Below are 26,352 nucleotides of genomic sequence, written 5' to 3' on the forward strand. Positions count from 1 at the left end.
GGGGGCCGGGGGATCGTGGGCGGAACAGGGCCAAGCGCTAGAGTCTGGCTTCTGTCTGCTGTCCCCTGTCCCCAGGGTCCTCCTCCGTGCACAAGAACATGCCTGCCATGGCCGGGGGACTTCGCTGGGCGCAGGAGCTGAGGCAGCGCATCCAGGATCCCTTCAACAACTTCAGACGCATGACACATCCGTGAGTATCTGGTTCCTGGGAGGCAGGTTCGCTTTAGGCCCCGGCTCCTGCTCTGGATTTTGAGTATTGTAGCACTGTGACAACGGTTGAATTTGGGGAGGACACAGACATTCAGTTGAGAGCAACCAGGTACCTGTTGGCTGGGCAGTAACAAAGTTGATGTGTTTGGACTGATGAGTGGGTCCGCTGGTGTTAAGTGGGGCTTCCTGGACCACAGGCTGGCTGCTTTTGCTCCAGGAGAGCCCTCCTTTCTGGAGGAAAACGAGTCAGGGTTTTCAAGCTCTTTGGACTCCCCTCCACATCTCTGACACCACATGGGGCTGCCGAGAGTAACAGAGCCCGGCCTCTCCTGCAGTGTCTGTGAGGACCTGGTGTGTTAGCTACCCCAGGTGCTTGCTACTGATGCAGATCCCCAGGCCTCACCCCTCACCCACTAAAGCCAAATCTCAGGGCGGGTGGTGCCTGCGAATTTTTCCCTGGCAGCTCCCCCATGATGCTGATGGTGACCAGGCTTGGAAACCCCAGCCTCCCTCACAACCGAGTCGGAAAGGAGAGAAGAGCTGCTTGTGAGATCCTGTGGAGGATGCTGCCCAGGGAAAGGCAGGCTTTCTCTGACTCCTCTTTCTAAAGACTCCATCTTATTGAAAACACTCGGCTTTAGCAAACACCACCTGTTCATAGCAGCATTATTTACAAAAGCCAGGACATGGAAACACCCATGTGTCCATTGATGGATGAATGGATAATGGACGAAGAAGAAGTGAGATACATATGTATCACATATGTGTATAATGGAATATTACTCAGCTACAAGAAAGCAGGAAATCCTGCCATTTGCAATATGGATGGTCCTTGAGTGCCTTATGCTAAAAGTGAGATTAATCAGAGAGAAAAACAAACACTGTTATGATCTTAGGTGTGAAATCTGGAACGAAACAAACAAATAAAACCAAACTCATAGAAAAAGGGATCAGATTTGTGATTATCTGCTTGTCAGAGGTGGGGGAACTGGATGACGCTCAGAAGTTTTGGATCTCCAGTTTTAAGATCATTAAGCACTGTGAGGATGTCCTGTACACGTGATGGGTGCGGTTAGCCCTGCTGTGTGGTAGAAATGAACACTGTTGGGCCACTAGATCCTAAAAGGTCTCATCGCGAAGGAAGAACATGTTTCCCCCTCTTTTCTTCCACCCCCATGAGATGATGGATGTGGGAATCCTTTTGTAATACATGTAAGCCAAGTCGTTATGCGGTACCTCTTAACACTTACAGTGCTTTATGTCAATTGTATCTCAATAATATGGAAGCAATTTTTTAAAAAAGACTAACCACTTTCAACGGCCAGGAAGACAGCCAGGATGGGGCCTGGAGGGAGCCTTCATCACACCGTCGGGTGTAGCCAAGAGGAAAAGTGACTCAATGTGAGAAATCTCCCAACTGTTGGAGAGAAGCTAAAAATCTGGCTTTGTATATGAGATGCCCAACTTTGAAACTAGCAAGTATTCCTCTTTTTCTCAAACTCTGCACAGAGCAAACAAACATGCCTTTGGGTCAGATCTGCCCAGCAGGAGGTCCATCTGCAGCATCTGCTCTGTCTGAGCGAGCTCTTCCTTTTGCACGTGAAGCAACTGAGGCAAACAGAAATGAGGTGTCTGTGTGATGTCTGGAGGGAGCCAAGGACAGAGCTGGAACTGGCTCCCAGGCCTCAGGGGTCCTTGCCCAGAGCTCTTCCCGGGGATCCCCCAGCCATGGGAAGTTTGGCCCTGAGTCCAGCTGAGCCCACATCGTCTCAAACATGCCCCCAAGGTGGAAGGCAGAAACTGTGAGAATGGGTGGGGAGGATGGGGAGGGTGGCCAGGCTGCTTCTAGGAATGTGGACCGTGGGACCTGTCCTGGTCCAGTTCCCTGGAAGCAGACCTGGGGCACACGGGCAAGAGCTTATAGGGATACTCTTGGGGCTGGCACCTGTGAGGGAGGGGGATGGGAATGGGCAGAGGCAGAAGCTGAGCTGCACTGTTGCAGCTGGGCCTCAGCCATCCTTTGGGAAAGTCTAGCCCTTTATGGCCTTTGCACCCCCACATCCTGTGGTCCTTGGAAGTGGGCTTTGGGGTGGGGAAGGGGCATGATCCTGGATGAGGAGGCAGCTCTCTTTGTTTGGATGAGCCTACTCTCAGAGAGGGAGGCAGCTGCTTCATCAGCATTCCACATTGCTGGTGGAGGGAGATTGAGGGTGGGGTGGTTCTGAGAGGGCCTCTGAATAGCACCCCACCATGTCCTCCACAGTTCCCGTAAATTCACACGTGTGTATGCTCTATGGTTATTAAAAATGTTTTTGGAGTTCCTGTCGTGGCTCAGTGGTTAACGAATCCCACTAGGAACCATGAGGTTGCGGGTTCGATCCCTGGCGTTGCTCAGTGGGTTAAGGATCCACGTTGCCATGAGCTGTGGTGTAGGTGGCAGATGTGGCTCGGATCCCATCGCAGATTGGCAGCTGCAGGTCCAATTAGACCCCTAGCCTGGGAAACTCCGTATGCGGCAAGTGTGGCCCTAGAAAAGACAAAAAAAAAAAAAAGTTTTCGATTCCTCACCATCAAGTGAAGTAGAGTGTATGGGGAGCGTGATGCTCTTATTCCTGTGACTTCTCCAACTTTCTAGGCAACTGCCAGGGGCCGAGCTATAAGAAGCTGCTCTTTCCTCCAGCCTCGTTCTTTTCCAGATAGAGGCTGAGATCGAGAGTCAGGCGGAAACCCCAGGGCTCCTGAGGGGAGGGCTGGTCTGAGCCCTCACCTGCTCTGAGGCTCTTGCCCCTGCTCCTGCAGATGCCTCTGCTGCTTCCCCAGGAAAGGGACCGCGCAGCTGGGCAAAACGCCAAGAAATCAGTGCTTTCTCTGCAAACGTGAGGGCTTACATCGAAGCTTGAAGCTCAGGGGAGCTTGTGAAGAAACCCTGTGTTGGCTTAAAGAGCAAATGGATTTTTAAAGAATCTTTGCAATAAGCTGCCTCATTTTGTTAGCAGGACAAGCAAAACAGACCCTCCAATGCAGTTAGTGTGAAGGATTCTGAAAATTACAGATATTCCACCAGCTTTCCCAAGAGCTGGACTCTTGTGTGGGGTTGTAAAGAAGCGTCAAAACCAGGGAGCAGGTGTGGGCAAAGGTGCCTCGTGGTCCTCAGCAGTCCCGAGAAGCCTCTGAGTGTGTCTGAGCCTGTGAGCGCATGAGTGTGTGCATGTGTGGTGTTTGTGTGCATGTCTGTGCATTGTCGTGCTCACGTTTTGGGAGCGCAAGAGGTGACAGGGAACTTCATGAAGGTGGCAATGAGTACTGAGTCAGAATTCTCATCACATGTCCTAGATGGATTTCTGAAAGGGGGAAATATATACCCATACATTGAGTTATGCATGTAACAATGGTTACGTGTATATTTATATATATGGGGGGGTGTGTGTACATAGTTATTTTATATATGCGTGGTTGTATACGTATATACACATATGTAATGTTATAGTCGTCGTTATAATGAATAGTGTTATACACAGTTCTGTTCTTAAACACAGGAAACTGTGGCACCTAGAATTTTCCTTTCATGTCTCAGTTTCCCTCCAGGTTTTTGAAGGACTTCGTTTCACCCTGCTCAGGACCGGCTCCTCCAGGGTGAGGGCTTTGCTGCGGCCCTTGGGGAGGATGGGTCCTCCCATCCCCTGTGTGCTGCCAGCAGGTCAGGGGGTGCAGACGCCCTCTAATGGTCAGTGGAGGATGTTTGGGAAGAAGCGTGCCGGAGCATTCAGGGGCTTTTGAAAACCAGCCCAGGAAGCAATTCAATCTCTTCTCTACAGGCTGCAGTTTGTTACTCAGATCATTATTTTGACTTCTAATTTGATGTCATTTTTCTTCTCTCTTTTGTATGGGTAGCTGCATGGAATCTGCTGAAGGAAAGCGCATGATACAAAAATATGAAGATATGCTCTCATTGCTGGAAAAGTAAGCAGCTTCTGAGATTGGGTCATTCTGCAAATCGCATAACCCCCCACCATGCCCTTTGCAGTTCTGAGTTTGTGCAGATTCCTCAGAGGCAGTGAAATGTCCCTCTGTTTTATGCTGTAACCACGTTAGCTGTGAGTGCAGTGCTTCTGGATCGCACACACCGGGTCTCTAGGGAATGCAGCTCTAGTCTAGACATGGGCACTTTTCACAGTCGTTTTACCGGGAACATGAAGAGCTAGAAGTGGGGCGCTCCTCGCGGCACCCTGAGATCAGTGTCCCAGAAAATTGCAGCATCTGCTCACTAAGCAGAAAGAGACAGTTGGTGCTGCACAGACAGTAAGTTAAACACACGCACACACAAACTTCCTGCCTTCTTTTATGGAGAAAGCATAAAAATGAAGATTATTACAGGTGTTCACAGTTGTTCCTGTTTCCAGCTGCTGTAAGTCCAGACACAGCCTATTTCTTACCTCGTCCCCTGGCACTTGCTCTTCCTCCTGATTCAGGGGAGAAATGCCATGAACGTTATGATTATGATTGTAGTTAGGATCATACTTAGCATTGTGTAGATGCATTAGCTGGGGGCCCCTCACCTGCCAGGTCACCCAAGTTCTGTCCCTGCCACTCCCCAAATACTGGCTTCCAATCTGTCCCCCCGACACACATCTTCGCCTCTCAGGCCTGAACTGCTGCAGCGGCTCCCTAACAGCCTCCCTGCTCTGACCTGTGCCCCTCAGTGGCCACACCGGCACCAAATCCGACTGGGGAGCATCTCGGTGCCTCCCACCATCTCCGTGATGCAACATGAAATGTGTTCCCCCGTGTGGCCTTTGCCTCCCTCTTCTCCAGCCTCAGCCCTCGCTCTCTCCCGCTCAGCTGCACTCTCTGCTCGCTCATCCCAGTGCACAGCACGTGGCTGCTGCTCCTCACCTCCGCCTTTGCTCACGTCCCCTCTCACGGCCCAACCTCTCCTCATCCTCTGAGACTCAGTCAAGCACCACTCCGCCCCTCCTCTGTGAGACCTTCCCTGGCATTCGCCTCATCACCCCCACCCACCCGCCTACCTCTGCCCTCCAAAGCCTGATGCCTGCTCCTCTCCCTGGGATTGTACTTGCTGCCTTCTCTGCTGGCCTGTGGTTCCACATTAGCTGCACTTACTGTAGGGTATTTAGTCATCGTTTTATCTCCCAAGCCCAACACACAAATGTGTTGTGACTGAGCAGTGAATGGCCACGAGCTCTGTGAAGATGAGTGTGAGCGCAAATCTTACTGATGACGTCTTCCAGCATTCGCTGAGACTAATCACCACTTCCCTTATTCCCCAAGAGACCACACGGAGCCTCTCTTTCTACTCTCCTATGATTTAAGCTCTACCACCTTTAGAAATAAGGGGTTACCTGCAGGAGCTCTCATGCCCAGCTGAGTCAATGACTAACTTAAGAATGTATTCAGGTATTTTGCTGATGGTATCTTCAGTTCATGAGCTATGTTATAGATAGGTAGGTAGATAGATGCATACATACATACATACATAATCTTCAGTTAATCATTGCCACATTGAGAAGCTGGGAGGGTGTCTGCGAGGTGACCGTCGTCTCTGACCCAGATACGAGACAAGACTCTATGAGGACTGGTGTGAGACAGTATCAGAGAAGTCCCAGTACAACCTTTCCCGGCCACTTCTGAAACGTGACCCAGAGACAAAGCACATCACCGTCAACTTTAGCCCACAGGTGAGTCCAACGGCAGTAACTTCCTTTTGGTTTCTGAAGAGTTTCATTTGACTGGTTTCATGGGCAAAAATCTTTTTATAAGAATATGCAAAAGCTGCTCAAAAGAAGCTGCACCCTGGATTTCTTTTATGGGATAAATCTAAGGGTGTAGTGTTTTCTTAAGCTGTCCACTGTCACATTTTTTTAAATTACTCAAATGAATTTATCACATCTGTAGTTGAATAATGATCATAACAATCCAATTTCACAGGATTTCCATCTCATAACCCAAGCACATCCCCCCAACCCCCTAACTGTCTCCTCCGGAGACCATACGTTTTTCAGTGTCTGTGAGTCAGCATCTGTTCTGCAAAGAAGTTCCGTCTGTCCTTTTTTCAGATTCCACATGTCAGTGAAAGCATTTGATGTTGGTGTTTCATTGTGTGGCTGACTTCACTTAGCATGATAATTTCTGGGTCCATCCATGTTGCTAAAAATGCCAGTATTTCATTCCTTTTCATTGCTGAGTAATATTCCATTGTGTATATGTACCACATCTTCTTGATCCAGTCCTCTGTCGATGGACATTTAGGTGGTTTCCAAGTTTTGGCTATTGTAAACAGTGCTGCAATGAACATCGGAGTACATGTGTCTTTGCGAGTCGTGGTTTTCTCTGGATAGATGCCCAGGCGTGGGATTGCTGGGTCAAGTGGTAGTTCTATGTTTAGTTTTCTGAGGCATCTCCATACTGCTTTCCACAGTGGTTGCACCAATTTACAATCCCATCAACAGTGTACTAGGGTTCCTTTTCCTCCACACCCTCTCCAGCACTGATGGTTTGTAGATTTCGGGATGATGGCCGTTCTGGCTGGTGTAAGGTGGTACCTCAGAGTGGTTTTGATTGGCATTTCTCCAATGAGTGAGGTTGAACATCTTTTCATGTGTTTTTTGGCCATCTGTATGTCTTCTTTGGAGAACTGTCTGTTTAGATCTTCTGCCCATTTTTGGATGGGGTTGTTTGTTTGTTTGGTATGGAGCTGCAGAAGATGTTTATAAATTTTGGAGATGAATCCCTTGTCTGTTGATTCACTTGCAAAGATGTTCTCCCATTCTGTGTGTTGTCTTTTCTTTTTTTTTAGGGTTTCCTTTGGTATGCAGAAACTTTTCAGTTTGATTAGGTCTCATTTGTTTATTTTTGTTTTCATTGTCAATACTCGAAGAGGTGGGTCTGAGAAGATGTTGCTGTCTGTTTCTGTCAGAGAGTGTTTGGCCTATGTTTTCCTCTAAGAGTTTTATAGTGTCTGGTCTTCTATCTAGGGCTTTAATCCATTTGGAGTTGATTTTTGTGTATGGTGTTAGGGAGTGTTCTAATTTCCTTCTTTTCCATGTGGCTGTCCAGTTTTCCCAGCACCACTTATTGAAGGGGCTGTCCTTTCTCCATTGTATATTCCTGCCTCCTTTGTCATAGATTAGTTGGCTGTAGGTACCCACTGTTCACATTTTTTCTCCAGGGTTGGCCACTATATTTGCTTTAATTTTGCTCAACAGAAAATATTGCAAAATATCACAGACCATTTCATGCCAGAGTTGACTGGGCCTACCTTGAATAAGCAGTGCAGTTGAAGGCTGTTGCCTAGATGCTAGCAGGCCAATCAAGTGTAAGACCTGGCCCCAGACCTCCAGGAACCCACAAGCCAGTTAGAAGCCAGAAGCTCAACACGTGAAAGTCTACCTTCATTAGGTAGCATATAATAAATCTCCAAGGAGTAGCTTTGGAAATAAAACTCTAGTGGTTCTCCCCCAAGGCAGTTTTGTCCTTCTGGGCACAACTTTTGTTTGTGAAACGTGAAGGCAGAGCCAGTAGCGCACAGTGGGGATGTGCTAAACTGAGCAGGGATGCTCTGCTAAACTAACTGCAGTGAACAGGGCTGGGCCCCACGACAAAGAGTGTTTTGTCCAAAAGTAACCATGGTGCCAAGATTGAGACACTTTTCTGTAAATGGTCAAAAGTGTAGAAGACCAGCGCGGGCTGTAGCAGCCATGGAAAACTTAATGCTGGGGAAAACTAAAACCAGAAGCTGGCGCATATCAGGATGTACATTGTTTAGCTTAAAATTTTCTTAAAGATACTGGCCACACCAGGCTAAAAGCAGTCTCCGAGTTCTATCTTGATGGCACGTTCTGTAGGGATGCAGTATAGAGAGAATGGAAAACTAAGCTGGTAACATACTGGTTTCTTTTGAGAAAATTCCAGTTTAAGTAGAACATCAATTCCCACTGTAATAAAAGTCAATGAAGTGAATTGGAGGGTTCATTTCTTCACTCTGACAAGATATGAGTCTGTGGTTTAACTCATTAACTCCTCAGAGTAATTTTGTCCACATTCGCTGTGGGCAGTATTGACTATTCAGTGCCCTAAGAGTTGAGTATCTGGATTACCAACGAGGCTGCAGTCTAGGTGTTGTCATGGCGGTAATCCCGTGTTTGGCGTTAAGACAGTATGGGAGATGGACCCCTCCTCCTCTATGTGCTCCGAAGACAAGGACTCTGTCTTCCCCAATATGCAGCACATGGTGAGTGTTTTATAGGTGTTTGTAGGTGATAGAAGGGAAAGGAGGGAGAGAGAAAAAGAAAACATAATGTGAGTAAGGGGAAGACAATACCAATGCGACAAATCGGAGAAGGGCTGTGAACACCCTTGGGCTTCCAGCTTCAAGGAAAGTGGCAACAGCTGTGCTCTTCAGAATGAACACTAACACACTTGTCATTCTAGAGGAACATGATCGGAGATTTGTCCTTTGGGGCCAGGATAAGAATTGTATGGATTAAAATATAATAAAATATATATATTTAGTCATCTATTATATATTAAATGTATTTTTAATTATTCAAATTTTTCTATTGTTGGGTATTTAAATATTTTATAAATCTGTATTTCACTGATTCTATGGCCACAGGTTTTTTTTTTTAATATCATAGCATCTCTGAAAATGGCATGTGTTTATCGTTTTTTTTTCTATTCTGAAATTTTAGAAAATTTTTTATTTTTTACAGAATAAAATACATATATTTAAACACAATTACATTCACACAGATTATTATATCATGGATCTTAAGAAACAGATTAAGTGACTCCCTCTGAAAAAGTGGAATGGAAAATATGCTGAGACAAATAGAAAATTTATTCTATACTTTACCCCATTTTGTATGGCTTTCATCCTTACTCTTTGGTATTATCTATTACATTTCAATTTTTCTTTAAAAATTAGCATTATATTAAAATTGTTATATTATGCAACTGAAATTTATAAAGAAGAAAGCCTTATATACCATTAAATATTTTATATAGCATAATAAAAAGAATAACTTAACTGGTAAGAATAACAAAAATAATACACCCTCTGAAAATAAGTAAAATACAAAATGCATAAATTGGTTAAAAAACAGTGTAACTATATAAATATGTTCTCACAATTTGTTACATCTTATTGATTCTTCAATATAGAATTACACCATTCTAGGTGATATGATAAACAAGACATTATAGACCTTACATTGTACCATGGAGAGAAATGGTTATTAATAATACAATTGTATAACTGTAGTATTTAATTGTACAGTTGCATTATTTAATTATAAATATCATAAATTCTTTGATGGAGAGGAAATCAGAATCAGGTGTAAGAAGAGTTCAGCATTCCAAGAATGATGTCAAATGACCCCCTTCATGGTGGATTATGCACTTATTTACTATGAGATATATTTCTTCTCCAGAGATTTCTTGTTTGTGTATCAATTGTAGATTTTTGGTTTGCAGTTATTCTGAAGTTTTGATGTAAGAGTCTATAGGTATATAAGATTGTTTTAAGTTGTTGGTCTCTTAATTGCAAGTTCATCTCCAGTGTCCTGTGTTTGTACCCACCTCTTCTCATGATTTCAGATTTTGGTGGTATAATTATGCATGGGTGGTTTCGTATCTTTACTGTATATATACCTTTACTGGTGAGCCTTGTCATTTGTGGAATTTTTGTTTCCTGTTGCTGTCTTGTCTTTTCTGCCTAGAGAAGATCCTTTAGTATTTGTTGTAAGGCTGATTTACTGTTGCTGAATTCTCTCAGCTTTTGTTTATCGGTGAAGGTTTTGATTTCTCCTTCAAATCTGAATGAGAGCCTTGCTGGGTAGATTAATCTTGGTTGGAGGTTTTTTCCTTTCATCACATTAAACATATGATGCCACTTGCTTCTGGCCTGCAGAGTTTCTGCTGAAAAATCTGCCAATAACCTTATTGAGGTTCCCTTGTATGTTACTTGTTTCTTTTCCCTAGCTGCTTTCAAGATTTTGTCTTTAATTTTGATCAGTTTGATTAATATGTGTCTTGGTTTATTCCTCCTTGGGTTTATTTTATATGGACTCGTTGTGCTTCCTGGATTTCAGCGAGTGGTTCCTTTCCCAAGTTAGGGAAGTTTTTGGCTATTATCTCTTAGAATAGTTTTTCTCTCCCCTTCTCTCTCTCTTGTCCTTCTGGCACCCCTATAATATGGATGTGGTGCGTTTAACATTGTCCCAGAGTTCCCTGAGACTCTCTTCAATTGATTTCAATCTTTTTTTCTTTTCTGCTCTGCATCGGTAATTTCCACTAATCTGTCCTCCACCTCACTAATTCGTTCTTCTGTCTCCTGTATTCTGCTGTTAGCTGCTTCTAGTGAGTTTTTTATTTCAGTTACTGTATTTTGCATCTCTTCTTGTTTAAGTTTTATATCTTGTATCTCTTTGCTCAGTGTTTCCTGTAAGTTATCCATCTTTGCCTCCAGTTTATTTCCAATGTCTTGCATCATCTTCAGCATCGACAGTCTAAAGTCTTTTTCCTGGAGGCTGTGAACCTCCTCCTCGCTTAGCTGATTTTTCTGGGGTTTTTCCTTTCTCCCTCATTTGAGTTACAGTTCTCTGTCTTTTCATTTGTATAGGTTTTTGGCGTGGTGACCTTTTTACAGATAATAGAGTTGTAGCCTCTCTTACTTCTGATGTCTGCCCCCCTTGTGGCTGAAGTCAGTATGGGGGGCTTGGTGTAGGCTTCCTGCTGGGAGGGGCTGATGCCTGCCCACTGGCAGGTAGAGCTGACTCTAATCCCTCTGGTGGGTGGGGCTTAGTCTCTGGATGGGATCAGAGGCAGCTGTGTGCCTGAGGGGGTCTTTAGGCAGCCTGTTTACTGAGGGCGGAGCTGTGATCCCACCTGGGTTGTTGTTGGCCCTGGGGCTTCTCAGCCCTGCCTGGCGGGTGGGGCCAGATTTTCCCAAAATGGCCCCCTCCAGAGAAAGGCAGCTGCTGAATATTCCTGAGAGCTTTGCCTTCAATGTCCTGCCCTCACAACAAGCCACGTTCACCCCTGTTTTCTCAGGATGTCCTCCAAGAACTGCAGTCAGGTTTGACCCAGATTCCTATGGAGACCTTGCTCTGCCCTGGGACCCAGTGCACGTGAAATTCCGTGTGCGCCTTTTAAGAATGGGGTCTCCGTTTCCCCCAGTCCCATGGAGCTCCTGCACACGAGCCCCACTGGCCTTCAATGCCAGATGCTCCAGGGGCTCTTTCTCCCAGTGCCGGATCCCCACACATGAGAGTTTGATGTGTGGCTCAGAACTTTCACTCCTTTAGGTGAGTCTCTGTGAAACAGTTAGTTTCCAGCCTGTGGGGCTTCCCACCCGGGAGGTGTGGGGTTGTTTGTTTATATCGTGAAATCACCCCTCCTACCTCTTGATGTGGCCTCCTCTTTTTCTTCTGGAGTAGGGTGTCTTTTTTTAAGGTTTCTGGTCCATTTGTTTGAAGATTGCTCAGCCTTTAGTTGTGACTTTTGTTTTTTAGGAGAGAAGTTGAGCTCCAGTCCTTCTATTCCGCCATCTTAATCCTGTCCTCTGTTTATCGTTTAATAAATCACATTTTTTTCTTCTTTAGTTGGATATAAAATATTAGTGAATTTTATTATCAATGGCATCTTACAGTGGATAAAATTTAGTGTAAATAATGCTACAATAAACATCTTTAGTTACTGTTGCAAGTATTTTTAAGTATTTCTTTGAGATAAATGCCTAAAAGGGGATTGCTGGACTAAAGGGTGCTCATATTTTGAGACTTTTAGTGTATATTATCAATTTTGTCTTCAGAAAGATGGAACTCAGGCATTCCCCTGCAAGGAAGATATCATTCATTGCTTCATATCACTTCCAACCTGTTGAATAAAAAAAATTGTAATATATCAATGCTGATTTAATTTGCATTTATTTAACTACTAGTAAGTAGAGGTTTTTCATGTGTTCATTGACTATTTATCATTGACTCTTCTGTGAATTGCTTGTTCATATTCTTTGCCCACTTTTGGGTGAAAGTGCCCTCTTTTTCTGTGAATTTGTTAGACTATTTGGAAAATGTCACCTATTAAGAAATCTGCTGCACATATTTTTACCAGTTGAAGTGTGGCATTTTATTATGTGTATAATATTTTATACATATAAATTTTAGCTTTTATTTGCGGTTGTACATTTGGAATAGCCTTCTCTACTCCAATAGTATATAAATAGCCCACGTTTTATCATTCTTTTGTTTTCATTTTTTACATTTACATTTTTAACATCTGTCTTGAGCTTATTACAAGACAAACTTGGAGGCTGAGATAATTTCCCCACTAAACAATTAGCATTTGTCTTAATCCCGAGTAGGGTTGTTTGGGCAGCCATGAAGTGGAAACAGAGCTGAGAGCCCAGGGGTCTTGCTGTGGAGGTGGGGGGTGAGAGTGGAGGGGGCGTGGGGAGAACCTGTGGCTTGGTATGTGTTTTGTCGCGTGTACCTGTGTACATCCGTCCTCCCAGTTTCAGAGATAACAGGATACATAAGCAAGGGATAAAGAACAGCATGCCTGGAAACCTGGCCAGAGGCCTTCCTGTTTTTCTCTCTCGGGACCATATCTGCTTGGCTCTTTCCTTCTGTGTTTGCCACTAAACTCAGGGTCCAACAGAAGATCAGAGAGACCTGTGTGACTTCTATTTCCTGACCTCCTAGAATATGAAAGCACAGAGACATGCCAGAAATTAAGAGATATTTCAGATGATTATATTTAACAATTAAAGTGCCTGTGACTATGTGTCTGACCTCATTGGGAAGGCACACCAGAAGTCTGAATTTGAGGCTTCTCATGCATGTGAGTGTCCAGGCCAGGTGATTCTCCTTCCCATCTCCACCCTCCATGCAACCTGGCTCAGCAATCATCCACGTGCCCAAAAATACCAAGGCAGAGCCCTCCGCTCCCATCACTTTGTCTTCTTTCTCGGGTTTTCCCTTCCTTGCTCTTTGTAATTTACAGTTTCAGTAAACCCTGGTGCATTCTCATCATCTTCCTTTTGCCTAATACTCAATTTCCCTTCTCAGAGACCAGATTTAAGGCACTGGTACATTCAGGAATGCAGAGGGGACCCGGAAGGCCTTTGGGCCCCGGGTTTGTCTAGTTCTGACCGATCCTGCTGTCCTTTGCTGCCACTGAACTACAGCCACTTATGTCGCTTCTTTTCTCCAGCTGCTTTCTGTGCTGAAAGAAATGAGTTATCTTCAACCCCAGCAGATGAAGTACATCCCCAAGACAGCAGCAGCCATGTTCTCCTCCAGAGAATTCTATCGGCAGCTTGTGGCTAATTTGGAGTTGACGGCAAATTGGTACAACAAGGTTATGACAACTCTGCTAGAGGTGGAACTTCCATTAGTGGAGAAAGAGCTACAAAATATTGATCTCTGCCTGAGAGCTGCAGAGGAGACTCTAAACTGGAAAACAGAAGGTAACAGGGCACTACCAGCATCTGGGGAAAAGGCGGAGAGTCAAGAGTCTAATAAAGTTGGTAGAACCTCACTTTATCCTTTGGTTAACCTGATTTGGGCTTGAGGCAGACGTCTGTCCTCTCTGCTACATATCCCGAGGAGAGAGACTAAGAGGGCTGCCGTGCCTCTTCTGACAGCACTCTAGGGTTGGGAGCTTTAAAAATATTTGCCGCCATGCTCTGAGGAGTTTGCATGAGGTCTCCTACAGCCTCCAGCATACAGTGGATACGCCTTGGTGGAGTATTTTTACTATATTTTTTCATTGTTACTTACTTTCCTCAACTAGACCGCAAACATTTTAAATGCGGGAACTATGCCTTTCCTTCTCTTGCATCCTCCAGTTCAAGTCAATGAACCTTCATTTATTGGTTAACATGTGCAGGGCGCCATGTGTGGGACTGTGGGGAAACTGTGAGGTGTGAGATGTAGGGGATGTGACCCCCACTCTCAAAGAACTCCCAGCCAGGGTCTGTAACAAGGGTCATGGTAACGAGTGTCTTTTTGGTACAGCTAGCAAGGAAAATGCTCGGGCGATTACTGACTAACCTGGGCCCAAAGTCTTAGAGAACCCAAAAGTAAGGAGTTCCTGTCTTGGCTCAGTGATATCTAGCTCGACTAGGATCCATGAGGATGCAGGTTCAATCCCTAGCCTTGCTCAGAAGCTTCAGAATCTAGAGTTGCCATGAGCTCATGAAGACGTGGCTCAGATCTCACATTGCTGCGGCTGTGGCTTAGGCCGGCAGCTGTAGCTCTAATTAGACCCCTAGCCTGGGAACCTCCACATACTGCCAGTGCAGCCCTAAAAAAATAAATAAAGCAAAAGTAAATAAATAAGCAACCCAGAAGTATTAAATTCCTATCTTTCGTAGCAACTAGACCTGTAGCTATACCATTGTAAACTATTTAAATTAATTCTGTTTCTTTTGGGGAGCAGGCGTTTGGGATTATGTCATTCACATCACCGATAGTATTCATGATCTTGAACAAAGAATTCAGAAAACAAAAGACAATGTGGAAGAGATTCAAAACATCATGAAATCATGGGTGTCACCAATATTTAAAAGAAAAGATGGGAAAAAGGAATGTCTTCTTTCAATGGATGATCAGAGTGATCAAATGGAAAAATATTACAGCCTCATCAAAGAATCTGGCCTTAAGATTCATGCCCTTGTACAGGTAATACCAGCCTCTCAGACACACACACCACCAGTACAGCGAAAACATCAAGAAGTGTGTGGGTTCAAGAAGAGATTTGGAAATTAGAACAATCGATACATGCTGTGTCTTCTGCAGTCAAGGATAGAAGTTAATGTGATAGCAGAAGAGCTAAAACTAATAGATGGGGAGAATGCAAAGTCACATTCTGGTATCGGTGTGTCAAAGTTAATACTGTCTTTATAGTGATACCACTTAGATGTCATGTGACTTAAGTCCTGCAGAAAACCCAAGGGGGTAGAAGGAGATACCAAGGACAGAATTATCTACCGCACTAACCACCACCTCAAACTAACTCATCCATACAACCTAGTGTGACCCTCCAGCATCATCAGAGCCTTGCTCTACAGAGCCTGGAGAGATGCAGGATGACCGTGGTGTCCCTGACTGCATTTGACAAAGAGAAGGAAAAATGCAGAATGCTGCACTTCATGCAGAAAGGCTCTGCTTCACATTGGGATCAGGGCAACTTCGTGTCTCATCATCCAAGATTGGATAAGGGAAAAGAGCTATAAATGGCCACCAGCTCCAGCCCTAATAAAGTAACGCTGGGGCAGTTCTGATGGGTTGATCTCATGCACAGAGCCAGTAATGAATCACAGTTGGGTTACTTGTGGTTTTAAGCCCAATGAAATGTACTTTTGATCTTTTAAATTTTCTTTATCTGTTTTCTAGTTTATCAATTTCTGTTCTTCATTACTTCTTTCTTTCTAGTTAATTTACAGTTAATCTGCTTATCCTTTTGTCTAGCCTGTAAGGGTAGAAACTTATAGAGTATTGATTTTAAGCCTTCCTTCCTTCCTAATAAAAGGATTTTTACCACTTTCCTTATATAAGGTGGTATAAATTTTCCCCTTAGCAGTTCTTTAGTTGCATTCCACAAACTTGGTCTGCTTCATTTTCATTATCATGCACTTTTAAATTTTTTTCTCTTGTGATTTGTTCTTTAACTTGGTAGTTGTTGAGAAGTATATTGTTTAATTTCCATATATTTGGGGCCTCTCTGGATAGCATAATGTAATTGATATCTAATTTAATGCCATGATAGGCAGAGAAAATACTCTGTAAGATTTCAGTTGTTGAAAATTCATTAGCCTTGTTCTGTGACCTAGAATATGGTCTATCTTATTGGCTATTCCTTGTGCAGTTGACAATATGTTTATTCTTCCATTGTTGGGTGTTGTGTTCTGTAATTGTCAATTAGTTCGAAGTGGTTGGTAGTATTATTCAGATTGCCTATATAATTTCTCAGTTTTTTTGGCTACTTGTTCTACCATTTACTGAAGCTAGAGGGCTAAGAAAATTTCCACCTATGATTCTGAATTTGTCTGTTTAATCCTTTGCTTCTGTTAGATTTTTCATCAAGTATTTGAAGCTCTATTAATAGATACAAACACATTTTTTTTGGTCTTTTTGTCTTTTTAGGGCCACACCTGTGGCATATGGAGGTTCCCAGGCTAGGAATCTAATCGGAGTACAGCTGCCTGCCTACACCAGAACCACAGCAACACCAGATCTGAGCCACGTCTGTGACCTACACCACAGCTCACGGCAACACTGGATTCTTAACCCGGTGAGCAAGGCCAGGAATCAAACCTGCAGCCTCATGGTTCCTAGTCAGATTCATTTCTGCTGGTCCATGACGGGAACTCCCACAAACACATTTATAATTACTAGACCTTTCTGATGAATTGGCCATTTTATCACTATGAAATTATTTTTATTTCTAGTAATATTCCTTTTTCTTGAAGTCTATTTTTTTCTAATAATACTATTGCCTTTTCTTTTAGATTCACTGTTCCTACTTTCTGCATTGTTCATCTCTTTCCACCCTTTTATATTCAACCTATTTGCTTGTTTGGATTCAAATTCCCCCTCTTATAGATAGCATATAGTAGAAACTCTTCTACATCTAGTGACTCTGCCTGGTAATTAGAATAGTTCCTATTACACCTAATGTAATTATTGATATGGTTGAATTTAGTGTCACTATTTTGCTATTCGTTTTCTAGCTGCTTCATCTCTTTTTTGTTTCTAGCTCTTCCTTTCCCACCTTATTGTTACTAACTGTATAGTTTCTAGAATTCTACTTTGATTTCTCAATTGGCGTTCAGCTTTACCTTGTTGCTTTCCATTTGTGGTGGTGGTTTTAGGTTTCAGAACTGATGGAAATAATCACAGTCTACTTAGTTTTCTCATGAAATATAGGAACATGACAACAGTTCAAACTGCACAGTCATCTTTTGTAGTGTTGGTGTGTGTGTGTGTTTGTGTGTAAAATATACCCCACAATACAGTATTATAATTTTTGTATAAAAAACTTCAGAGAAAATATTAATAGTGTTGTATTTCCCCACGTATTCACCTTTTTAGGGCTCAGTTTTTTTCCTTTCTGTGGAACTGAGTTACCATCTCTTCAGAAGAATTGCCTTTAGTATTTCTTGCATTTCAGGTCTGCTATTGACATGGTCTCAGTTTTTGTTTATCTGAAAATGTCCTTATTTCACCTTTGTTCTTGAAGGAGACGTCATAGAATATAAAATTCTGTGTAGACAGTTCTGTTTTTCTTTTAGAAGTCATTTCATTGTCTTCTGCCCTCCAAGGTTTCTGTTGGGAAGCCAGTCGTAATGTTTTGTTCCTCTACATGTAATGTATTATTTTTTTTTAATTTATTTTATTTTATTTTTTACCAGTTTATTTTTTTATCTTTATTTTTTTACAGAATAAAATACATTTATTTATTTATTTATTTACTTACTTATTTTATCTTTTCTAGATGTAGGCTTCCTGATGGGAGGGGCTGATGCCTGCCCACTGGTAGGAGGAGCCGACTCTAATCCCTCTGGTGGGTGGGGCTTAGTCTCTGGATGGGATCAGAGGCAGCTGTGTGCCTGAGGGGGTCTTTAGGCAGCCTGTTTACTGAGGGCGGAGCTGTGATCCCACCTGGGTTGTTGTTGGCCCTGGGGCTTCTCAGCCCTGCCTGGCGGGTGGGGCCAGATTTTCCCAAAATGGCCCCCTCCAGAGAAAGGCAGCTGCTGAATATTCCCGAGAGCTTTGCCTTCAATGTCCTGCCCTCACAACAAGCCACGTTCACCCCTGTTTTCTCAGGATGTCCTCCAAGAACTGCAGTCAGGTTTGACCCAGATTCCTATGGAGACCTTGCTCTGCTCTGGGACCCAGTGCACGTGAAATTCCGTGTGCGCCTTTTAAGAATGGGGTCTCCGTTTCCCCCAGTCCCATGGAGCTCCTGCACACGAGCCCCACTGGCCTTCAATGCCAGATGCTCCAGGGGCTCTTTCTCCCAGTGCCGGATCCCCACACATGAGAGTTTGATGTGTGGCTCAGAACTCTCACTCCTTTAGGTGAGTCTCTGTGAAACAGTTAGTTTCCAGCCTGTGGGGCTTCCCACCCGGGAGGTGTGGGGTTGTTTATATCGTGAAATCGCCCCTCCTACCTCTTGATGTGGCCTCCTCTTTTTCTTCTGGAGTAGGGTGTCTTTTTTTAAGGTTTCTGGTCCATTTGTTTGAAGATTGCTCAGCCTTTAGTTGTGACTTTTGTTGTTTTTTAGGAGAGAAGTTGAGCTCCAGTCCTTCTACTCTGCCATCTTAATCCTCTCTCCGTGATGTATTATTTTTATCAGGGTACTTTTAATAGATTATTTTAAAATAAATTCTATGTATTTTTTTCCATTAAACTGTGATGTGCCTAAATAAGTTTTCTTTATATTCAGCCTGCTTGGAGTTTGTTGAGTTTCCGAATCTATTTTTCACCAACTTAGGTGACTTTTAAATCAAATTATAACATTCTTGACTGCTAATTCTAACATTTATTTTATTTTATGAGTCTTTTTTAATGTGAAGGTAGTTTATTTTTGTCTCATATAAAATAAGTCTAAGGAATAGACGTTCCAGGATTGGTATGACAGCTATTTTCTGAGTCTGTTCTTAGTGATTATTTTCTCTCTTGGTGAAATGTCACATTTTCCTGCTTCTTTGCATGTCTAGTAATTTTTTATTATGTCCTAGTCATGTTGGATGCCACTTTAGAATCTAGCTATTATTTCCCTTAAAGAGTTTGTGCTTTTGCTCTGCCAGGCAGTTAAGTGACTGGTGGGTCAGCTTGGTGCTGCTGGAGCTTTATTTTAAGCTTTATTAGAGACAGTCCAAAGAGGACTCACTCTAGAATAGAGCTCCAGTACTAAAGCACTGCATTTCTGGGGTCTCAGCTGAAGTCTTGGGTTATCTGTGAGGTATTGTCATTATTTATGATAGAACACTACCATCTTCCAGCGCTATCTGACCTTCATAATCTCCCTTCAGCCTCGAGCCCCTAGGAACTATTCTCAGCTGGGTCTTGCAGAGTCTTTCCCTGAGTATGTACAGCTTTATACTCAATCAGAGACTCAGCAGCACTCAGCAACCTCAGCTATCTCAAACCCCAAGTTTTGTCTTTTCTGCCCACCAGGAAGGATGCTCTAATTGAGCTTGAGGTCCACTACCCCTATGCACTGGTTTGGAAAGTGCCTCTAGGTAGAAAGCCAGGTGGTTGTGAAGCTCACCTTAAGTATTTCCCTTCTCTTAAGGATCACATCTTGTACTTTATCCACTTACCTAAAATAAATATTTCTTGTATCCAGTTCTATAGTTGTTTATAGCAAAATAGCAAGTTTGGTCTTATTCCTTGATCTTGGCTAGGGCCAGAAACCTGAGCTTATTTCTTCTTAGTTTACAGAAAATTCCAACATGTTTTCTCCTTGTCCCGCAGTAGATTTGAGGTACCAAGGTGAAAGCTATAGATAGCTATATTGATAGGGTGACAATAGGAAAGAGGTAGAGCAACTGTACAAGGCAGTTACAAACGCTAAAAGTTTTTAAGTATAGAAGGAAACAGACATACACATCTTCATAACACCTAAGAGCAATTCTGTATTGTCACTGTGTTGTGATTTGCACGATGATGGACTTTCATTAAATCTTTAATCTATGTAGGAAGGAGTCGTGTAGGTAATGCATTTTAGAAATTTTAGAGTTTTGACATTTAAAAGCAGAATGATGAGGTTTTTTTTTTTTATTTGGGGAATTTATAACATGGCAGTGTTTCCTAATGGGGTGTGAGTCACCTAGAAAATTTACTTTTGCAAAGTAATAGCCACTTTCTTTGAAGATACGAGATAAATGGAAAGTTGCTATAAAAATCTGAATGATGAAAATGATGTCTATACCTGCCAGACCACCAGGTCAGGGACCATACCATGTAAGAGGAGGGAAGGAGTCTGTGCGTTTATTCCTGTGTGTGCATTTTCTAAGTCAGAATGACAAGGGGTTGTGGTTAACATTAAATACCATCAACAAAACACTCCAGCTCATTTCTAAGGATTGTACGGGAAATACTTGCCTGAACTTCAGATTTTTTTTAAGTCTTGAATTATAATGCCGTATACACTTAGTTTTCCTTTTTCTACCTACCCTAACTTGTGCTCTGATGCAGCTTCCTCCAAAGCCATCAGTGGGCATCTATGAGCATACACTGCATCCATCTGCATCCCTCCTGAGAAGCAGGATGCCTGACCGCATCCTCCTTTCTCAGGGAGAGGCTGAGACACCTCTGTTCCTTCATGGGTCAACTTGGTGTTCCTTTCAAGCAGGGGTTGAAAAAAAGACATAATGCTATTGCACACTTAATAGACAACAGTGTGGTGTAAACATAACTTTTTTAAGTTCTGGAAAACCAAAACCTTTTGTGGACTGTTGCACTATTTGCTTTCTTGCAGTGGTCTGGAAACCAAACCTATAACATCCCCGAGGTCTGCCTGAAATAGAAATTTCCTTAGTGCAATTTTTCTCAACGTGTTGTTTTCATTCCTATTAATGCTGATGAGACCATTCCTTCCGTATTGTTAAACATGGTTTATATCCGTTCTTTTTTATTTTGCAGGAAAATCTGTGTCTTTTTTCAGCAGACCCAACCTCCAGTATCTGGAAAACTTATGTTAACTACATTGATGATATGTTGCTGGATGGATTCTTTCTTGCCATTGAGTGCTCCCTCAAGTACCTCCTGGAAAATACTGGTATTTACTGGCTTATGGATGTGGGTTATTACTGGGAAGATAACAGTAATAACATCTGTTGAGTTACAGTGAAGTGCAGTTGAGTGCTCTATGACTTTCCCAAAAGGTTGTGAACATTTTGTGAAATATACACAGTAAAATGACAAACGTATTGAGTTTCTAAATTGTCCAAAGATAAGTCTTCTCTCTCTTCAAAACTCAGATGGTAAACCAGGTTCTAAGATAGCGAAACCCATAGCAAAAGCAAAAACATAAAAGCTAATTCAGTCTAAATCAAGCCCAGCGAGAAGTGGCTGAGCTGAGCAGCAGGAAGCACAGTTAATGACGTGGCTTCACCTTGATTTGACTTATGGCCTTGGGAGGGGACATTCCCTGCCTTCAGGCTGGATGTACTCTATCTTCATAGCCTTTTGGGGATGCAGGGAGGTTGTAGCAGCCGTGTAAGTGCAAGAGATAGAAGTTTCTCTGTGTAAAAAGTATCAGACGAGAAGCCTGGGATGAGGTAGCTTTCAAATGGAAAAGGAATGGGAGCTCCAGTCGTGGCTCAGTGGTTAGCAAACCTGACTGGCATCCATGAGGACATGGGTTCAATCCCTGACCTTGCTTAGTGGGTTAAGGATCTCACATTGCCGTGAGCTGTGGTGTAGGTTGTAGACGCAGCTCGGATCCTGAGTTGCTGTGGCTCTGGCGTAGGCGGGCAGCTACAGCTCCGATTGGATTCCCTAGCCTGGAACCTCAGGTGCGGCCCTAAAAGGCAAAAAAGACCAAAAAGAAAAAAGAAAAAAAGGAAAATGAATGGTAAGGTGGTAATGGGCATTCTGTGAGGTTGCTGCAAGATAGCGAAGGGCTTTGAATTTATAGTCTATACAGTGGGTTCAGGTGCAGAAAGATTTTATAGTGAGTCTAACCTTGGTTAGTAAGTGATGGGAGGGAAAGGGCAAAAGAGTTCCAGAATAAAGTAGAAGTAAACCTTTCGCATTCTGGTAGATTCTGAGGAGCTTAGCAAGTATGAAGAAGGTGTGATGAGCGTTTAAGACCCTGAGTCCAACCCAAGGAAAGAAAGCAAATGCAGAGTTAAAATAGGTAGGCTGAGACCAGTGTCTGGGTATCCAGTCCCAGCAGACACATGCAGACACACAGGCTGAGGATGCAGAGAGGGGCAAGGCTGGATACCGCTCAGGTGGGCGACCCCCATCCCCACCCTGGTAGGTGGAATGACTGAGGTCAGAGGCAAAGTCTTTGGTTTCCCGGTGAGAGGTGCTCCAAATCAAGGAGATGCCGCAGCAGGAAATGGGTTCCAGCATAGTCAACAGGGTGGGAGGCCACCTTCTCCAGCCAGGGGCAGGTAAACAGTGTGGCGTGAAACACAGGCTCCAGACTGGAGAACTGGCTCCTTAGGGACCAGTGCCAACTGTGCTCATCACAGTGACTGGCAGACCTCCTCTGATGTTGGAGGTGGGGGGTCCTCGTCGCTCAGCCCTCCTCTACAGGTATGCAACAGTCTCCTATTTTTCCAGTCAAAAAAAAAAAATGAAAATAAGAGGTTATTTTTTTTTTAATTTTAAGCATTTATCTTGTACTTGGAACATTTTGTTCCATATTACATTTTGATTTATATTTAGCAAGGCAAGTTAGTCTAGCAAGCAGTCAGAGGTTTGTTAGTTATTTATACTGTTTTTAAAATTTTTATCACTACAGGACTACAGAATTAAAATAAGTCCTGTTTTTACAGAAAAGGAGCAAAACAGGCAGGGTTGTGACTTCTATTTTTTTCATGCCTGAATAGCCTTGGACAAGTGCATCCTTGTTCCCCTAGTGGCTGTCAGTGGAATTGCCTGGTTTGTGCCCAGGAAGAAATCAGCTGCTTCCAAGAAATTGCCTTTACAAAAGCAACCTCTTCTCAACCAGAGGCTGTACTGTCCCCCGGGAGGCATTTGGGAACATGCAAGGGGACTGGCTTGGGTTCATCAGTCACTGGGATGTGCTCTCTGTGGACCAGGAGAGTAAAGGTCCTTCAGTGCCCGGGACAGCCCTGCAGAAAAATTAGTGTACTCAGAATGTCACTGGTTCCCTGCTGATAAACTCTGCAGGGCTGTCACCCTTGCCTTTCTGGGGTGTCAGCAGATTTTACATTTCCATTTTCTTATACCCAAACAGCTCCCCTAAAGGAAAGAAATGCCCTGAGTGCTTTTAAAACAGCATCGCACTCTGTTTTACCCATTCTCCTTTGTTTTGCTTGTGTTCCTTGTTTTTCAGAGTGTAATGCAGGACTCACCCCGATATTTGAAGCACAGCTGAGCTTAGCCATCCCAGAATTGGTGTTCTGCCCATCTCTGGAGTCTGGAGCGAAGGGTGGCCTCTGTGACATTGTTGATGGTCTTGTCACCAGCATCTTTAGAATATCATCCTTGGTGCCGCGGCTTTCCCCTCAGAGCGACTCTCCCCACTATCAGGTATGGGATCTGCAACCATCTTTCCCCCGCCCAGCCAGACCTGGGACCCCTGTGAAGCGCAGGTGTCACCTGCCCACTGTTGTCTTGCTCCCTCAGGCTGACCTGGAGGCCATGGCCGGTTTGGCAGGCATGAGGGACCAGCTCATGGAACGGGTCCAGAGCGCGATGGCCCTCTGCTGCACCTACCGGAACACACTCAGCCAGTATGCCTACCTCTACGTGGAGGACCGGAAGGAGGCACTGGGCCAGTTCCTGTTGTACGGGCACGTCCTCACGGCTGAGGAGTTGGAAGCCCACTCGGAGGACGGCATTCCAGAGAACCCCCCACTCCTCCATCAGTTCAAAGCGCAGATCGACTCCTATGAAAAGCTCCATGAAGATGTGTGCAAGCTGGAGCCCACCAAGGTGTTTGACGGCTGGATGAAGATTGATGTGCGGCCCTTTAAAGCCTCTCTGCTGAATGTAATTAAGAAGTGGAGCCTCACGTTCAAACAGCATCTCGTGGACTACGTCACTCACAGGTAATGTGGTCCTTCTGGCTTGCTTCCAGCTTCCCCGGGCTGTGGGGAACCACGGTGTTGTTAATCTTTTTTACATTTCCCTCCATAGGTTCATTGGTTAAATTAAAAATTAAAACAGCTAGTTGAAGGTTCCAGGCTTCTGGACACCAGCAGTAACTCTAGCCCTGCCCTCTCCTTTTTGTTTCATTTTCCATTTGGTGCCCAGTGTGTGGAAGGCACTCAGTAAGTGGTAAATAATGTTCGATACAGTAATAGAAGATCTAAGTGCCCTTTACAACTCTGACTGTGAAATCTCTTTAAGCCCGAGAAGGAGAGGGGGTCTAATGGACCTCTTAGATTTTATTTCTCCCACTTACCCCTTGTCTCCGATTACCTAGCTGTGCAAGGTGGAATTCACTCACTCCCCACAGCCCCGATGCCTGTCAGGGATGCGCACAGGCCTGCGAGGCCTGCACTTGCCCAGCTTTAAGACCGAAGAAAGAGAGAGTCTGGAATCAGAGACATCAGTGGTTTAATGGATGGGGGATCTCACACATCTGAAGCAAGGTCCTGGAGCAACACCCCACTGTGTGTGATGGACAGTGGGCAGGAGGTGGTGGCGGTCTTTCCCCCCAGGGGGAAGGGGAGGTTGCCAGTTATAGGAGAATTATGTCAGGTTGGCTCATTAGTTACCGGGGAAACCAACGGAGGGGCATGTCCCTCTCTCCCCCCTTAATAAGAACAGTTAGCTGGGGATGGGGGCAGGTAGGTAGGAAGGTCAGTCATGTGAGCGGGCGTAGGTGAAGCGGGCATTGGTCAGGCAAGGGATGCACAGAGAGCACGGGAACAGCCGTCTTGGATGGCCTGACCATGTGACAGATTGGACCTGAAATTCTGTCTGTTCCACTGTGGACCTGGACCCCCATCCCAGCACCAAGTTCTTGAAGCCAGAGCATCAGCCTTAGATAAGTAATTGAGTTAGCAGTCCCCCAGTCACTTCACCTTAGCCTTGTCCTCCCAGATCTCCCGCCCCTGCCCCCCACAGAATCCTCAGGGGTGCCGTGGTCCCTCTGTTCGGTGATCAGCTTTCGTGCGTTAGCAGTGCTGAGTTTGGTGCTGGTTGCACTCACACCCGTGATGTAGAAGGGAGACAGCAAAGTCGAGGTTGCATCTATCTACAGACAAATTCTGAGAGGCTTTGCAAGTTCTCCGCCCTAGGAAACCTGCAGGAAATCACTGCGGGATGTTTCAAACAGGGCTTTTCAAGTGTTCTTTAAGAAGAAACAGCCAGTTTTCCACACTCTTTCCACAGAGGCGAGAAAGGGAAGTGATGGTGGGAGTTGGGGAGGTGACAGTGATGCCCCTGAGTGGAGTGCTGTTGGGAGGGACAGTTGTTCTGTGATCCCTCTCCACTAGCAGGTCTGTTGCCACAAGCACACTGGGGACATGTTTCAAATGGAGGCTCTATTATTATTTAGTTGTGGCCAGGCCCACGGAGCAGGAGATGCCTGCCATTGAAAAGTTTTTTAGGCTCATGGATCCCACAAGGAGGGGGCCCACCACACCATGCGGGCTGCACGGGGAAGCCCCAGGGTCAGTCAGGAGGCAGAGGGAGCAAGGGCAAACATGGGCAGGAGCGTTTATTACGCTTCCATGGAGAAGGATGGGGAAGGCAGGGGAAACAGGTTTAGGATCGGCTAGGGTTTTTTGTTTTTTTTTTTTTTTTTAATAATTTCAAAAGACTCTGGGGTATAAGGGCTGTCTGGTATCTGGCCCCAGGACAGGTAGACAGTGGCCGAGAGTGTGAGAGCCAGATGGAGGAGGTGGTTGGGGATATGGATTCTGGATGGCCTGGCTTGCATATGAAAGGCACACTCAGAGGCAGGTTGTTTACTGTCTCCAGGAACTGACCAATCCTGGGAGGTGTATCCCCTCCTGAGTGGGCCGGGCCTCAAATGTCAGTGCATCCAATATACATGTTGATGCAGGGCATAGTGACAGCAGGTGCCACATACCTCTACCAGGTAAGGCTTCACAGGGTCTAACAGTTGGTTTGACAGGAAAACACGATAGAGCACTTAGAAGGCCTGTGTTCTTCTCTTTGAACCCGTTTCTTGTCTCTGAAAGAGGACAGTTTGACTGGCTTCCTCCAAGGTGCCTTCCAGTTTTATTAGTTGGTGATTCCATAAACTGACTGCTTTGCTCCACTTTGGGAGAATGTCTCATTTTGTTCTCGAAATTAGATAAAATAGAAATAATCAGAATAATTGAAAACATTTGAGTATCTACTATGTGCCTTGTAATTCTATTTCCACCTTCTCTTAGTAAGTGTTAGGATTTATCCCATCTTGTCTTACCTCTTATATTCTTCATTT

The 26,352-nt window shown here is 44.3% G+C and overlaps 1 protein-coding gene across 4 annotated transcripts in view; it reads left to right on the plus strand.

The window, feature by feature from the left end:
• The window catches only part of DNAH9 (dynein axonemal heavy chain 9), a 317,109-nt gene that overhangs the window by 34,529 nt on the left and 256,228 nt on the right, over positions 1 to 26,352 (plus strand). For all 4 annotated transcript variants that reach the window (XM_047757317.1, XM_047757315.1, XM_047757318.1 and 1 more), the window contains exons 10-17: positions 76 to 190; positions 4,102 to 4,170; positions 5,780 to 5,906; positions 13,444 to 13,699; positions 14,674 to 14,915; positions 20,889 to 21,024; positions 23,281 to 23,477; positions 23,574 to 23,998. In XM_047757317.1, the coding sequence (XP_047613273.1) occupies positions 76 to 190; positions 4,102 to 4,170; positions 5,780 to 5,906; positions 13,444 to 13,699; positions 14,674 to 14,915; positions 20,889 to 21,024; positions 23,281 to 23,477; positions 23,574 to 23,998 (1,567 nt within the window). The remainder of the gene's footprint in view (positions 1 to 75; positions 191 to 4,101; positions 4,171 to 5,779; positions 5,907 to 13,443; positions 13,700 to 14,673; positions 14,916 to 20,888; positions 21,025 to 23,280; positions 23,478 to 23,573; positions 23,999 to 26,352) is intronic.

The sequence above is a fragment of the Phacochoerus africanus genome, chromosome 14 (genome assembly GCF_016906955.1).
Source record: "Phacochoerus africanus isolate WHEZ1 chromosome 14, ROS_Pafr_v1, whole genome shotgun sequence".
In the NCBI taxonomy this organism is placed as follows: domain Eukaryota; kingdom Metazoa; phylum Chordata; class Mammalia; order Artiodactyla; family Suidae; genus Phacochoerus; species Phacochoerus africanus.